The sequence below is a fragment of the Enhydra lutris genome, unplaced genomic scaffold (genome assembly GCF_002288905.1).
Source record: "Enhydra lutris kenyoni isolate GAN:26980312 unplaced genomic scaffold, ASM228890v2 scaffoldscaffold20, whole genome shotgun sequence".
Lineage (NCBI taxonomy): Eukaryota > Metazoa > Chordata > Mammalia > Carnivora > Mustelidae > Enhydra > Enhydra lutris.
The window spans coordinates 26,026,722-26,042,625 of NW_019154104.1; the positions used below are offsets into that span (position 1 = coordinate 26,026,722).

A 15,904-nucleotide genomic window follows, 5' to 3' on the forward strand; every position below is an offset into this window, starting at 1 on the left:
CATTGCATCTATGGTGTGAAGGCAGTAGTAGATGATGCTGTTCTGGCCTTAGGACAGATTGAGGCAGAGGCACCATATTGTACTAGTAGTCATTGTGTTTCTTCATTACACACGTAACACACACTTTAAAAGTTTCTTGATGAAACGGTAAAACACATTAATTTTAATGAATCCTGACTGGAATTTTCATGTTTTACATAAGCCATGATAAAATGGGAAGTACACGTAAAACTGTATACTAAAAAGTACAGTGGTTGTTTTGAAAAAAGCACATGTCTGATTTGTGAGCTAAACTAGTATTTTTCTTGTGGAGTTCTTTCATCTAAAAAAACAGATGATGTACCTACCGTGGGTATTGACACTTGGACCATTTATCATTTTCCTGAAAATGAAGTGAGCCTGTCTCTTTAAGGAAAACAGCTGACAGCATTGGTGGCCAGTAAATTTGAAGATAAAAACTAAAATTTTGGAAGCCTTGTTTCTGTCAATTGTGGGCTTGATAGCTTCCTGGTAGTTAAAAAATGTTTCTGATTAGATTGGTAGTGTGATACTAATTTTACCATTTTAAAAAATATATCTTGTAATAATGTGTCAATATTTGGAAGATAAGCTTAATTTTGATGAAATGAAAGTACATCGGTGAAAGTTACATTCAAAGTGCAGTGTAGAGCAATGTTTTTGTTTTTTTTTTTTAATTTTAGTTTTAAGTAATCTGTACACCCAACATGGGGCTCAAACCCACAACCCTGAGATCAAGAGTCACAGGCTCCACCTTTAAGGCGCCCCAGACCAATGGATTTTCATGCAGCAGTATAAGGGGTTTATTGATAGGGTTTCAACTTTGATACTGTAATTAATCTTCAAAAAAACACCACTTGTGGAGTTTTGGTGTAGCATCATAGAAGAATATCCACAATTATTTGTAAAGGTTATTGAACTACTCTTCCAGTTAGGAGGGTGTCCTGCCAGGTTTCTTTCATACGTGTCTATCAAAACTACTTGTCAAAGGGATTGATTGCAGAAGCAGATAGAGGAATATAGCTGTCTTTGATTAAGTGATAATTAAAGAGATTTGCAAACATGTCAACGAGTGAGATTAGTATCTAAATTTTTTGTTTTGGAAAACAGTCTTAAGTTATTTATGTTAACATGTAATAGAGTTCTTGTTTACTTAAGTACATAAACATTTAAGAATTTATTCCAGTTATAATTCCGATGCAGTAAATATTGGCAGATATAATCCATATAAGCAGAAGATCTTTGGGGTCCTCAGTGAGTCTTAAGAGTTGTAAAAGGAGCCTGTGACCAAACAGTTTGAGACCTTGAGAATTGCGGCCTGACAGGAACAGCTGACTGCCGCTCCAAGCTGCTGTTTGCAGTGGTGGCGTCACTGTAGCATTTCCGGGTGGCTTTTGGACAGTCTGGAGGGATGGACACACATGTGGTTTAAAGATTTATTTTGTTGTTGTTGTCAATGCAAAATAATGCATTGGATAACCTTTAGGGAAGATAACTTCTAACAGCGATTTTGGTTTTCAGATTTCAGGATTTAGAGATTTTGTAATGAATTGCTTGTTGCCAAATTAATGTTGGCTATGGTTTTGGAATGTGGTGTATTACCTTAAGTCTGTTCTCAGTTCATGCTTTTTTATGGAGAAGTTAGGAGGTAAGGTATTGGAATCATTTCTGAACCTCTTCAGTTCCTGTTGCCTTGTCACCCCCATCCCCTGCCCCGCCCCTCCCAGGTGAAAGCCTTGTGGCCAGAATGAAGCCATTTGGATTCCTAGTATTTCCCATTTTGGTGGGGTGGGAGGCATTTTTTGGTTTGTTCGTTTGTTCTGTATGTTCATTGTTCTGATTATTCAGCAGCTTTTAAATAATTGCACATTCTCAGTTTATTATTTACACAACAGCATTGTAGGAGGTATTAGTTCCCTTTAAAGTTGGTTAAGTTGAGGGGTGCCTGGGTGGTTCAGTCTGTTAAGTGTCTGCCTTTAGCGCAGGCCATGATGAGCTTGGGGTTGAGCCCCGCATCAGGCTCCCTGCTAAGCGGGAGTATGCCTCTCCCTCTGCTGTACCCCCTGCTTGTGCTCGCTCGCTCGCTCTCTCCCTGCCAAATAAAATAAATAAGTTGGTTAAATTAAGGCTTGAAGTAGTCACCTGTCCAGGGTCTTCAGGGTGCTTAAGTTGTAGATTGGGGCTTACTTCAGCTTGGGTTCTATGTTCTCTTCTCATACATATATATACCTATATATATATACCATCTCCTGTGGACTTTTTTGGGAACTATGTTCACCAGCTCAGTTGGAGTCTGTTTAAATGTCTTAAGTAGAGGGGCACCTGGGTGGTTCAGTAGGTTAAGCCTCTGCCTTCGGCTGAGGTCGTGATCCCAAGGTCCTGGGTCCTCTCTGCTCAGCAGGGAGCCTGGTTCCCCCTCTCCCTCTGCCTGCCTCTCTGCCTACTTGTGATCTCTCTTTCTCTGTCAAATAAATAAATAAATAAAATCTTTAAAAAAAATAAATGTCTTAAGCAGAATTAATTTTTAAGATCACATTTCTTGTGTGTGGAACATTTGAATCAGTTTTTTTTTTTACTGATGACATGTATCATATACATATAGTACATGTAAAGTGATACACTACAAAACTTAAAATCTTAGACTGTATTTTTAGCTTTATTTATTTAAAGTCACATACAGATTTATCACTCTACACTCTCATTTTGTGACCACTGCCTTCCGTGAAATGTGTTATTTTTTAATCTTTGCATTGTAGGTCTGCAGAATTATATAATATTCTCATTTGTGGGAATTTAAGGATTTGGGAAAGGGAAAAACCTAGGGGTTTTGCTAGATATCTTTATTTTCTACCTCTTCTCTTACAGAATGGTCTTTCAAATTTGTATTCTGTGTTTTGTCCAGAAACCAGCTTCTTGCATTCTCTGATGGCTTTTATAATTTGGGGTTGTTAAAGAATAGTGTTTCTGTCATTTCGGTCATCAGAAACATCTTGCATTTCCTGGAGTTAATGTGTTACAATACTATGACATATTTTTGACTATTCTAATACATCTTTGTACTTTTTCAGATTCTCTTGGGTTTTCTTCATTTTCAAGTTGTATTTGGCAAACTGATGCATGAGTACTGTGGTCTTGCTGGTTTTTTACTTCTTCTAGCCCCTTGGGAGAAAGAGGGCAAGGGGGCAGTTGGAAGTGCCCTTAGGAAGGAAGGAAGAATAACTTGGTCATTTTTTTTTTTTTTAAATAGTTTTTTTTTTTAATTTATTTATTTGACAGACAGAGATCACAAGCAGGCAGAGAGGCAGGCAGAGAGAGAGGAGGAAGCAGGCTCCTTGCCGAGCAGAGAGCCCGATGCGGGGCTCGATCCCAGGACCTTGAGATCATGACCTGAGCCGAAGGCAGCGGCTTAACCCACTGAGCCACCCAGGCGCCCCTAACTTGGTCATTTTTATAACTGAATAACAAGTACGCTTTCCCTGCATAATCAATCAACCTTGCATTTCCAGAGTTCTGCCTTGGGAGTCATCATAATTTAGTCCCCTTGAGCATAGATTATTACTGGGCCCTCTACTGCTGCCTACTAAATACTGGCTGATTGAACTGGAATACATATTTTAAGAATATAGCGAGGTTGTAAATATGTTTGCTATCACTTTCACGAGCACGTGGCAGGGGAATTAGTGTCTTTGCGTACTTCCTTAGTGATCAAATAGGTTGTTTCGGTTATAGCCTGGACTAAGCTACTAGTAAAATTAAAACATCCTATGTTAAACTTCTTGTGAAAGAGATATTATTTCTGTTAAGAATTAATGTTGAATACACATGCGGACCCTTAATCCTTTTCTGTCTGGTATCCTTTCTTGCTTAATCCCAGTGGGCACATTATGTTTAAGGTTAAGGCCTCTTTACAGCAAATTATATTGTGGTGAATTGTTATATTAAATATGTTTTTGTGATTTATCTGATTTCTTCCAAAGAAGACCATCAGACAGGTTAAGCTTTCAATTCTAACTTAAGTAAAACTAGAAAGAAGTTATAAAAGTGTTTTCAGTTGGCTGGTAGCTATGAATTTTCACTTTGTTGCTAGCTTTAGGCCACAGCATATTCCATATGCCCAGTGATGGGAGACGGGTTCATTAGTAGTATGAGCTTTGTTTAAATTGGGATGCAAAGTCATTAAACATTAACTCTTTGAGAAAACACCATTGGTGATTTGTTGTCCTTTCCTTTTCTGTGTTTGTCCTCTGCCTAGACTGCCCTCCCTCCTACCCCTCATTAAAGCCGTTGGGAGTACACACCTCCTTACTGATTTTCTTTGGCATAGCCTTAATTCTTTGGTTCTGTAGTATTTGTTTTAAGCTTTTACTTTGCACTTGTTTAAGGATCTGAATCCCAGACCAAATCTGAGATTGTCACTGAGAACAGAGACTGTCTTTGTATTCCTGATTTTAGTGTTGTCTTTCATACATATTTAGGAGTTCAGTAAATTTCAACCTAATAAATGCTATACTTTCTGGCAAAATTAAGTTATATGAGGCAAAGGTGTTTTTTGAAAAACTGGATTGATGAAGTTTGATAACTTTGAAAACTGCCTTAGCAGTTTTCTGGAGCAATAAATAAAGCATGGTTTGCTTTGTATTTACTATTTCTCATTGCAGGATTGCATGGGGAAAAAAATCCATTTTTTAAAGTCTTGTTTATTTCACTTTTAGATAATGTGCTTTGATTAGCATAAACTGATTTTTAAAGTCCAGTCATCAAAATGCTAATTACTGTTTTAAATTGAACATTTATTTGGTGTGACTTGCTGCCAGGGAGTAATTTTAGGGCATGATTTTGGGCTCCTTACTATCACTAACCTAATTTAATGGTGAATACATCGTAGAATTAGATGATTTTCACCTTTTGTATGACATCATTAATATTTAATTAAAAATAATTTAACAAGTTGAGATCTTTATAAAGTACAAAGTGGAAATTCTATCAGTTCTTCTTGGTGCATTTTTATGTAGATACAAAAACAAATAATTTTTGAATATATAAAACTGTGCATTGTGAAAGATGTATAAAGGCACTTCAGCATAGAGGTTAAATGCCTGGGTTCTTACCCTGGCGCAGTAAATTTAGATGAGCCATTGTTTCCCCACTTTGTTCATCTGTAATATGGTGACAGTTAATAGTGCAGTTGTTAGGAACAATTGGGACAATTGTAAAGTGCTTGACATGCTACCTGGAATATTTTGAGGTTTCAGTCAATACTGTTATCATAATTATATTCCACAGCTTTTTTCAGCTGATATATTGTGTGCGTTTTTCTATGCTACCACATGTAATAATCATTTCATTCTTTTTATATGGCATAGTGTTATGTTTCAAGAGTTTACTGTAATTAACCAGTCACATTAATGGATATTTAGGTGGCTTCCACTTAGTACAATGTATACAGTGGTCCAGTGAAGAACCTTGGACATCTTTCTGTATTATTCCTAGGAGAAGGGTGAAATTCTAGAACCTGTGGAGTCACAGAGATACTTACACATACCAGTCATGCTACTTGTCCCCCTGCCCACACATAGGGGATAACCTTGGGATAGGCACTGCTCATTTCAAGTTTATTGTTGCTGTACAGGATTTGGGGCCCATATTTGACTTGTCTTAATTGTATCCCTATCCCACAAGCGGCTAAAAACTTGGATTTTTGTGTTATATTTCATGTATTGAAACTGTGTTGTGAATTAAAAAGATCATGTGTCCCAACTTCAGGGTTTTGGTTTGACTCCTGTGTCCTACTATTTCTGGAAGATAGATTGCTAGAGGTGAAGTCGTGGAACATAAACTTTTAAAATTGATACATGCATTTTTAAATTTTAATGAATATTGCCAGATTGCTTTTTAAAATTATGTTCATTTACATTGTGATGGATAAGAGTGCTCATTTTCTTACACCATTATCAATATTGTAGGTTTATAATCTTTCATTTTTACCATATGTATATCAGCTTTGTTTTTCTGCAGTCTGACAGGAAAGTAGTTGTCCTAATTTGCTTGCATGATATGCAGTGAAACTTTTTTTTTAGTTGATTTAAGAACTCTATGCATTGAGACTATTACTCTTTGGGATAGGTTGCATGTATTTTCTTCACTTGTTAATTTGTTTTAACTTCGCTTATGACATATTTTTATTATATAAAAGCTGGAATACTTTTATGTAGGTAAATTTTTTTCTGTGTGGCTTTTGAGTTTTGTGTGTCTTAAATATGGTTCTGAAAATAGTGTGAAGTTTCTAGTATTTCTGATTCTTCAGTATTTTGAAATACCATGGCATCTGGAATTTAGATTTTACAATGGATAACTAAATCTATTTGAGTGTTCTGTACTTTCCTCAATGACTTGAAATGGTTATTAGTATCATTTATCTGAAGATTGATCATACTTTGACTGGATATATGGCCACTAAACTGCAGTCAACAAATCATGGGAACTTAAACTATATTATTTGAGTTAGCTTTTTAATTACTGTACCAGAGTGGTTCTCGGTATTTCAGAGTACACTTTTACTAAGTTAGATGCCTAGACTTTTGAAATAAATATATAGCTGAAATAAGCAACCTGCAGTCATACACTAACTTCACAAAAATGTGCTATTCTAAGTATCTTTATCCTAATTAGAGTCCTGTTACGCACAGCCTAACATGGGGAAAGAGTGGACTTTTCTCTGAGCGTTGGATTAAAACTTCCTATGCTTGGAAACTCTTCTTCAGTGTTACAGATGTGCTAAAGTTTTTAGATTCCTAGTTTACCATCTGGTGTAGAGGAGAGAGATAAATTCTAAGGTAAATCCTTGGAGATACAACTTAGAGATAATAATATGACAATGACAGAAGTGAAACCAGAGTGATACATAACTAGTAGTTGTGAAATCAGGCCCGCTTTCTGTCTTACTACTTTATCAGATTGCTTCTGAATTGAGAACAAGCTTTGTAGACAAGAGTTTTGAATTCCGCTACCAGAAATCATGGAGGTTTTTTTTTTTTTTTTTAAAGATTTTTTTTTTTTTTTAATTCATTTGACAGATCACAAGTAGGCAGAGAGGCAGGCAGAGAGAGACAGGAGGAGGAGGCAGGCTCCCTGCTGAGCAGAGAGCCCGATGCGGGACTCGATCCCAGGACCCTGAGATCATGACCCGAGCCGAAGGCAGAGGCCCCAACCACTGAGCCACCTAGGCGCCCCAATCATGGAGGTTTTTAAGGAAGATGTGCTTGGTAGCAGAATGAATGGTGGACTGGCATGATAAGGGAGAAAGGAGGAGTGAGAACAAGGTGCCAGGAGTTAAAACTAGAGTAGTTGGAATGGAATTGTTACACAGAATGTTAAAACTTAAGGAAAAAAAAAAGTAAGAATAATAAAATTAAATTTAAAAAAAAGGCAAAAACGGGTATGTGTCTTGTGTAAGCCTTTCTGTAATGAAAATATTTTAAATGTTGTAAAGAAAATATGCTGTGTTCCATGATTGAGAGAAGAATTCTGAAAATACTAAACACTCTGGGCCCCCCAGGTGCCAGCCACTCTTCTACTCACCAAAACACTTGGGATGGGGGAAGTAATGTTTTGCTGTGGGTTTTTTTTTTTTTTTTTTTTGTGGTTTTGAGAGGGGGCAAATTCATATATGTACTGTAATAAATAAGATGTATTTACATCTTATTCCAATCCAGAAAGGATTAAGACAGAATGCTTTAGTCACACATTAAAAACCAGCAAAATATTTTGCATTAAAGGTTGGGTGAAAAGGAAAAATAAGGATAGAGATATAAAGCAGCAAGAAATTAGGGTACAAGTTCTTACATAGTGATAATTGCATTGTTGTAGAGTAGAGAACTTGCTGGATGGCCACCAGTTTCACCCAGAGAATTCATAGAGTATCCTGAAAGTAAAGATAAATCATGTTCATGAGATGGAAAATCTCAGGCACAGGAAAAGCACATGTAGAACGTTCTTCATAGTAAAAACCCCGAAAGAAATTTTAATAAATCACAAATACTGTAGCTCTGTATCTAGTCTGTTTTTTCTTTGTTTTGTGTAATTGTGGGATTTCGTTGTTAAAATAGAGTCATGTCTAAAAACTAAATGCTGGTTAAAAAATGACTAGAAAGTGATAGATGGGGCAGATATCTAATGTGTTTGAGAATGGGAGGAAGAAATGCATTCTTGGGGTTGATAGCTTTGTGGTGTATTGTTCTAGGAGAGGCTCTATAAAGCAGAATCCTTTAAATTACTCAGTATTGAATGTGTATTTTTGTTTTGTTAGAATAGCAAATAAAAGATCCTTAAATTGTTTTATCACTTCACTTGATTTCTAATACTAAAATTGAATGGAAAACTTCACTTTTTCCATTTACAGTCATGGTTAGCTTTTCTACTTGGGACATTTTGGACACTGAAAGTGCATATGGTAGCTTGTAATTTCTAGTCCAGATATTTAAGTTAAAATTAAGCCATTTTTATTGGAGGCACAGGTATCTCGGGACTTTCAGAATATGTATTTCTTTTTTCTTACTTGATTTTGACTCATTTTTATTTTTTGACAAGTGTTCTTGAATTAGTGTATGTTTTATGTATGTACTTGAGTTAGATACATGTTCTGTATGTATACATGTGTAGACATAGGCTGTATATGTAATTCTTTCCTGAATTAGATGGGGCAAATAAATATGATTTTATTTTAGATTATGTGATGATTTTTTGAATAAAGTAAATAAAAAGCTGTAATTTGCATCTAATTTGTTTCCCCATCAAAATGTTAAATTCCTAGAAATCAAACTCCTAGAAATCAACATATTTTTCAAATTAGGGTGAGCAGACTTGGTGTGAATTTAGAAATATGAGTCGGTATCCTAATATTCTGGTGATATTTTTGAAGTAGATAGGACCTTTCCAAGCATTGTTATTTTGCGAAACAGTGGAAAACCTGAATATTTGAGAAAGAAAAACTGGGAAAGAGAACTGAGCCTTAACCTCACAGAGAGTGAGTACTCCTATTTTGTTGATGACCCAACTCAACTGGTAATAGATATAACCCCTTCAGAAAGGAATGAATGTAGAGAAATGTATTACTTGCTCAAAACAAAAACCATTCCACTAGAGTGGATTATTTTACCTGAAGTTATGAAAACAAATCCAGTTCACACTTGACTTGAAATCTCGCCTTGCTTGAACCAAGTCTAGCTAGAATGAACTTGTATTTGTTTTCATTTCTGGCTCTACTCATGTTAAAATCATTTATTAAGGTATTCATAATCCTGTGGTAGTCACGAAGGGTTCTAGTTTACTTGGAGAAACTCATATGAAGCAGTGAAAAATATGAGAGAATATAATCACTTTGGGTATGTGGTAAGTGTGATGTTTTCATTTAATACCTGATATATCTGAAATCAGTATGTATAGTGTGAAGAATTCTCAAATGGTTAGGCAGTTTTGAGGGCTACTTTTTTTTTTTTTTTTTTAAGATTTTATTTATTAGAGAGAGCACAAGCAGCTGTAGCGGCAGGGAGAGGGAGAAGGGAGAAGCAGGCTCCCCCCTGAGCGGGGAGCCCAGTGCCATGCGGGGCTGGATCCCAGGACCCTGGGATCATGAGCTGAGCCAAAGGCAGAGGCTTAACCAGCTGAGCCATGCAGGTGCCCTGAGGGCTACTCCCCCCTCCTTTTTAAAAAGATTTTATTTATTAGAGAGAGTGCATGAGAGGAGAGAGGTCAGCAGGAGAAGCAGACTCCCTGAAGAGCAGGGAGCCCGATGTGGAAGCCCAATGTGGGATCCCAATGTGGGATCCCAGGACTTCAGGATCATGACCTGAGCTGAAGGCAGCCGCTTAACCAACTGAGCCACCCAGGCACCCAAGAACTACCTTTTTGATGTCACTTTTATGGAACCTGATGGTAACTTTATTGACAGTATGTACTAACCAAGACATGAATGCGTTTTCACTTAGGTTAATTTCTATATTTTAATCATAGAAAATGCTACATAAATTTGAAAAATAGAGCATTAATGTAAGATATTTAGTCTGAGACAGTGTTTGATGCTCATGTGGACTCCCAGCTCTGGGAATTAGCATAGCCTTTGTATAGCTTTGTAGTTTAGGTTACAGGAGTAGGAGGAAGGATCTAAAATGAATTAATTGCTGCAACAGATAATATATCTGACATATTTATTTAGTAAATGTTACTACAAAACCTGGATTAAAATTGAGAAAGTGCATAACTAGACCAGGAAACATTGACTAGAGAATATACAGACCAATGGTGAACTTAGAAACAAGCAGTATGAGTTTTTTGGCATTCTTATTTCTGTGTTGCTATCAGAAGACAAAATACAGAACACTGTCCAGCAGTCACTGTATAAACCAGAACCCAGCGGGTAGGTATTAAATGCATAATGGGACTTCCATGCATAGGATTCTTGGATTTGGCATATTATTGCTTAAGTAGATTATTGCACTTCAATTATTTTTTCCTCTTCAGTATAAAAAAAAATTACATACTTAGAACTTAGAAAGAAAAGTAGGCGTGTGTGTGTATATAAAACAAACACTTTAATTTTTTAAGGAACAGATATGGGAGAAATAGGTTCCTAACCCGTTCCTCATTTTGTATGGTATTTGACTTGTTAGTTTTTAAATAATAATTGTGCTACTTATCTTTAGAGCTCTTATCCATTGACTTACAATTATTTTAACAGAGAATAAGAGACAAGAATGAGTTTCATCAAAAAATACTCGAGTCTAATTTTCTAAAGCGTTTCAAGCATGCCATGCCTTTTTATATTTAACTAGTTACAGTAAAATCCCACTGATTGTAAAAAATCTGGAATTTCTCTAAAAGTGGGGGAAAACTACTTCTAGATTAGCATCACTGTTAAGTGCCAGTCTCTCACCAGAAATGTGTAATAAGTTTAAGTGTGTGACTACAGTGCCCCCCCCATTCTGCAAGTTATCTTTGTTATTTGCCCTGTATTTTATAAATTTTTTTCACTGTGAGTCAGATACTAAATTCTATTTGTGTAGTCTGTTGTATTGGTTAAATAGTGTGTGTTTTTTTACTTTATTAATTGTAGTGTGTTTATCATTGCTTTAGAAATAACAATACAACAGATTATGGCTTCTTTTCAAGAAGTAGTTTCTCAGTTCACCATATTCTAGATTGTGTTTTCTCTACCAGTGTATTTGATCTGGATTCTTACAGCTTATTTAAGTATTTAGTTAATGACAAAGGTAAAAGTCCTTGGAGTGGGAAGAGATACAGAGTTTTCTCTTCGGTCACTTGCTTTTGGTTGGTTACTTTTTGTTCTGAGATGTCTTTTGAAAGGAGTCTTTTTGAGTATGGCAGGGAACCAACTGTGTTTAGAAATGCATTTTATTAAAGCAGTTTTTCTAGTCAAATGGTTTGTTTCAAATTGTAGAAATTCTTCGGCAGTAATTTTATCTCATTTTGTTTGTAGTCCAGTTACAACGCAGGGATCACAACAAACACAGCCGCCCCAGAAGCACTATGGCATCACCTCTCCTATCAGCTTAGCAGCCCCCAAGGAGACGGACTGCCTGCTTACGCAGAAACTAATTGAGACTCTGAAGCCCTTCGGGGTTTTTGAAGAGGAAGAGGAACTGCAGCGCAGGTGAATACACATATATTTTTCTTTTAATTTGTAATTTTTCATCAGTGTAATAAACTAATTTTTTTAAGAGTTTATTTTATTTGACAGAGCGAGAGATCACAGGTAGGCAGAGAAGCAGGCAGAGAGAGAGGGGGAAGCAGGCTCCCTGCTCAACAGAGAGCCCGATGCCAGGGCTCGATCCCAGGACCTTGAGACCATGCCCTGAGCTGAAGGCAGAGCCCTAACCCACTGAGCCACCCAGGCACCTCAGTAAAGTAATTTTTGAGGCATTATCTACTCAGTCAGAATATTCCCTGAAATCTGTCTTGTACAAGAGCGAAGCTTAGAAACTTTTTTCCTATAGTGAATTTTATTCCCTTTTGATTTTTGATGCTTTTAGTTATTATAGTACAGAATTGTCAGAAGGAAAATTCTTACTCAGCTAAAAGAATGCCTTACCCAGTGTAACAGTGCCTGTAGTAAACTACTGTATACTTTCTGATAACTTAAAAACTGGTTAAAATTTAGGGATCCATCTATTGAAAACTGATTTTCATTTTAATTAGTAATGAAACAACTTGATACTTGATTGATATTTGCTCTATCAACAGGATTTTAATTTTGGGAAAATTAAATAACCTGGTAAAAGAGTGGATACGAGAAATCAGTGAAAGCAAGGTAAGGTGACTTACTTGTATATGAAATGATTTGTCAGCTGAGCAGCAGCAGTCTTAAGCTGTTCTTATTAGAGTGAATTTAGAGTCTTTAGTGCAAAGTCCGTTTTAGACTATTTTGATACCAGAATTAGATTGTTTCTAATTATTTTGAAAGCAGGGAAATCTGAATTCAGTGATTTTATAAATACTTTTTTGTTGCAGTATTTTAACTTGAAACTCCATAATTACTTATGCTTCACAGAAATAATAGATATTGCCTGAAGAGGTGCTTTAAAAATGTATATTAAATATTTGAGAATCTTGTTACCTTTTAAGCAACCTATGACATTGAACAATTTTTAGGTTTGCAGATAGTAAACTCTCAAACTCAGTATCTCCTTAGTTTTTTATAATATTCTCTGAGTTCCTAAAATTTTATTACGAAAAATCATACATACAGTTGATGAATCCATGACTGGGCTTCCGGTAAAGGAAATGTATTCTTAGAGCTGTGTATGGGATTCATTTGACCCATTTTTAAAAATTGCTTAGGGACGTCTGGCTGGCTTAGTCTGTAGAGGGTGCAGCTCTTGATCTTGGGGTTGTAAGTTTGAGTCCCATGTTGGGGGTAGAGTTTATATTAAAAAAATTGCTTACATAGTGGTAATTTTCCCAGGCAGTACAAAATGCATATTTAATCTATAATACATCTTGAAAAATTGATGGAAAGAGAACCAGGGATTGAAGAAAACTTGAGGGAGGGGTTTAACAAAGAAGAAAGTGTTTCGATTTTAGTCAACTTTATACTTTTTTTAAAAGATTTTTATATATTTATTTATTTGACAAAGAGACAGCGAGAAAGGGAACACAAGCAGGGGGAGTGGGAGAGGGAGAAGCAGGCTTCCTGCTGAGCAGGGAGCCTGATATGGGGCCTGATCCTAGGACCCTGGGATCATGACCTGAACCGAAGGCAGATGCCTAACAACTGAACCACCCTGGCGTCCCAATATAATATTGTCTTCTTGAAACAGCATATATATATTTTAAGCAACTGATTAAAATAGTGGGAGTGTTCTAAATGGGGAACTCCATGTATTTTATGGTTTCTCACTGATAGAATTCCTGATATGAATGAGATTTTGTTTTTTATTTATTTTTAAAGATTTGGGGGGTGGTGCAGGGGGAAGAAAGAATCTTGGGCATACTCCCTCGGAGCCTGGATGTGGGGCTTGATCCCAGGTCCCTGAGATCATGACCTGAGCTGAAATCAAAAGTTGGACCCTTAACCAATTGTGCCAGCAGGCGCCCCATGAATGAGATTTCATAAAGGAAGGTTTTTATTTGAGCTGAGCAGCAGATGTCCAAGTTAAAGTATTTTTTACTCATTTATTGAACTTAGTGTTTCCTTAACCTTCTGTGGGAAATAGTTTTTTTTTTTTTTTTTAAAGATTTTATTTATTTATTTGTCAGAGAGAGAGAGAGAGCGCACAAGCAGTCAGAGGGGGAGAGAGAAGCAGGCTCCCTGCTGAGCAAGGAGCCCGATGCGGGACTTGATGCAGGACTCGTTCCAGGACTCTGGGATCATGACCTGAGCCTAAGGCATCGGCTTAACCGACTGAGCCTCCCAGGCATCCCAGGAAATACAGCTTTGTTTTAATGGCATTTTTTAAATGTTTAAGTTTAAAGCCGTAGTCAAGTAGACAAAGCCAAAACTTAGATTTATTTATTGTGAAACATGAGTACTGCCTCATGGATAGTTTGTTTCAGGTATTTACTTCAGTAAGTTTCTTTCACCAGTAATTCTTGATACAGTTCTTCCTGCTGGTTTTACTGCCGTAAGAAAATGTGTTAGGATGAGTGAAAGTAGTGCTTATTCCTGTTGGGTTTTATCAATGTCCTTTCCACTATAGCCTAATCATTAGTAGTGAGTTGGTTAGAGAAAGTTTTGATCTTTTGTATCTGCCTTTTGTAGAGAGAATTTCTTCTCCAGATGGTTAGTTTTAGGGCTTGATACAGGATTTCTTGATGTTGACACTGTTGATATTTTGGGAGCAGATAATTCTTTTTTAGGGTGCTGTCATGTGCATCATAAGATGTTAAGCAAAACACATCCCTGACCCCTTTTTACTAGATTTACTGGTAAACCTGCCTTCTGTCTCTCCAGATGATGACTAAAAATGTCTCCAGACATTCCTGTATGTTCCTGGAGGAGTGGAGTCATCCCTTGTTGAGAAGCAGTGATTAATAGATAGTTCCAGTTAATTTATTTATGGTATTGGAGGGGGAGTTATGTAAGATTTGAATTTTTTTTTAAAAGATTTTATTTATTTATTTGAGAGGTCACAAGTAGGCAGAGAGGCAGGCGGGGGGCGGGGGCGGGAAGCAGGCTCCCATGCTGCACAGAGAGGCTGATGCGGGGCTGGATCCCAGAACCCTGAGATCTTGAGCTGAAGGCAGAGGCTTAACCCACTGAGCCACCCAGGTGCCCCTAAGATTTGATTTTTACTTCAGTTGTCTTGTTTGCTAATATTCTGAGACTTAAAAAAAAAAAAAAAAAGATTTTGCAATTTATTTTTCTGTGACCTGAATTAAAGAATCTTAATTTTCTGGGTGAAAATTACTAAAATAGCTATAAGCATATAAATGTGTAAACGTGCTAATAATAGTAGCCATAAGTGACATGTGGCTGTTTCAGTTTAAATGAACTAAAATATCTAGCTCCTCAGCCAAGCTAGCTTTATTTCACTATATACACATTACATATGTATTTCACACCGTAGTGGCTGCTATATTGGACAGTTTAGAGTTCACTTATCCAAAAGATCTGTTTTACTAGAAAAGTTCATAGATCATTGTTCTCAGGTAATTTCTTCTTAACTCCCTTTGTAGACCTATTCCTGCAACATCTTCCTGGCTTAATTTACATAACCGGGCCATCTTTGCAAGTGAGATTTTTAGATTTCTAAATGTAGGAAGACAAATGTAATATATCTACATGGTCCTTTTTCTGTAAGTGTTGATTAAATGTGCCCTCAAAAAACAAGGGAGTCCCTGAATCTTTACAATTTATTTTTAAGGTTTTTGTAGTATGAAGTAACACTTTCATTTATGTTACTTGAGGAGGAGTGATGGGTGTTTTGGTACTGAATCAGATGTTACTGAGGAATTAGAAAGTGAAGAGAAACATTGACCAAGCACACATTAAAATTGTTTTTCGTTTGGACAGGTACCATCCTTACCACCAGTGGTATTAAGTACTCACCATAGTACTTTAAAGTAGTACCAGGGCCAGGAAGATGATTTTTTTTTTTTTTTAAAGATTTTATTTATTTATTTGTCAGAGAGAGCACAAGCAGGCAGAGTGGCAGGCAGAGACAGGCTCCCTGCTGGACAAGAAGCCCGATGTGGGACTCGATCCCAGGACCCTGGGATCATGACCTGAGCCGAAGGCAGTGGCTTAACCGACTGAGCCAACTAGGCGTCCTGGGAAGATGAGTTTTAAATGCTTGCCTTTATCATTGTTCTTGGTGTTTCTACTCTAAGAAACTATCAGTAAGTTTTAGTTCTGTTCAAAGTAATCCCACCA

General features: G+C 36.7%; 1 protein-coding gene across 4 annotated transcripts in view; it reads left to right on the forward strand.

Annotated features, from left to right (window-relative positions):
• Positions 1-15,904, forward strand: part of LOC111148683 (poly(A) polymerase alpha) — a 58,985-nt gene that overhangs the window by 3,232 nt on the left and 39,849 nt on the right. For all 4 annotated transcript variants that reach the window (XM_022505458.1, XM_022505462.1, XM_022505460.1 and 1 more), the window contains exons 2-3: positions 11,510-11,683; positions 12,274-12,340. In XM_022505458.1, the coding sequence (XP_022361166.1) occupies positions 11,510-11,683; positions 12,274-12,340 (241 nt within the window). The remainder of the gene's footprint in view (positions 1-11,509; positions 11,684-12,273; positions 12,341-15,904) is intronic.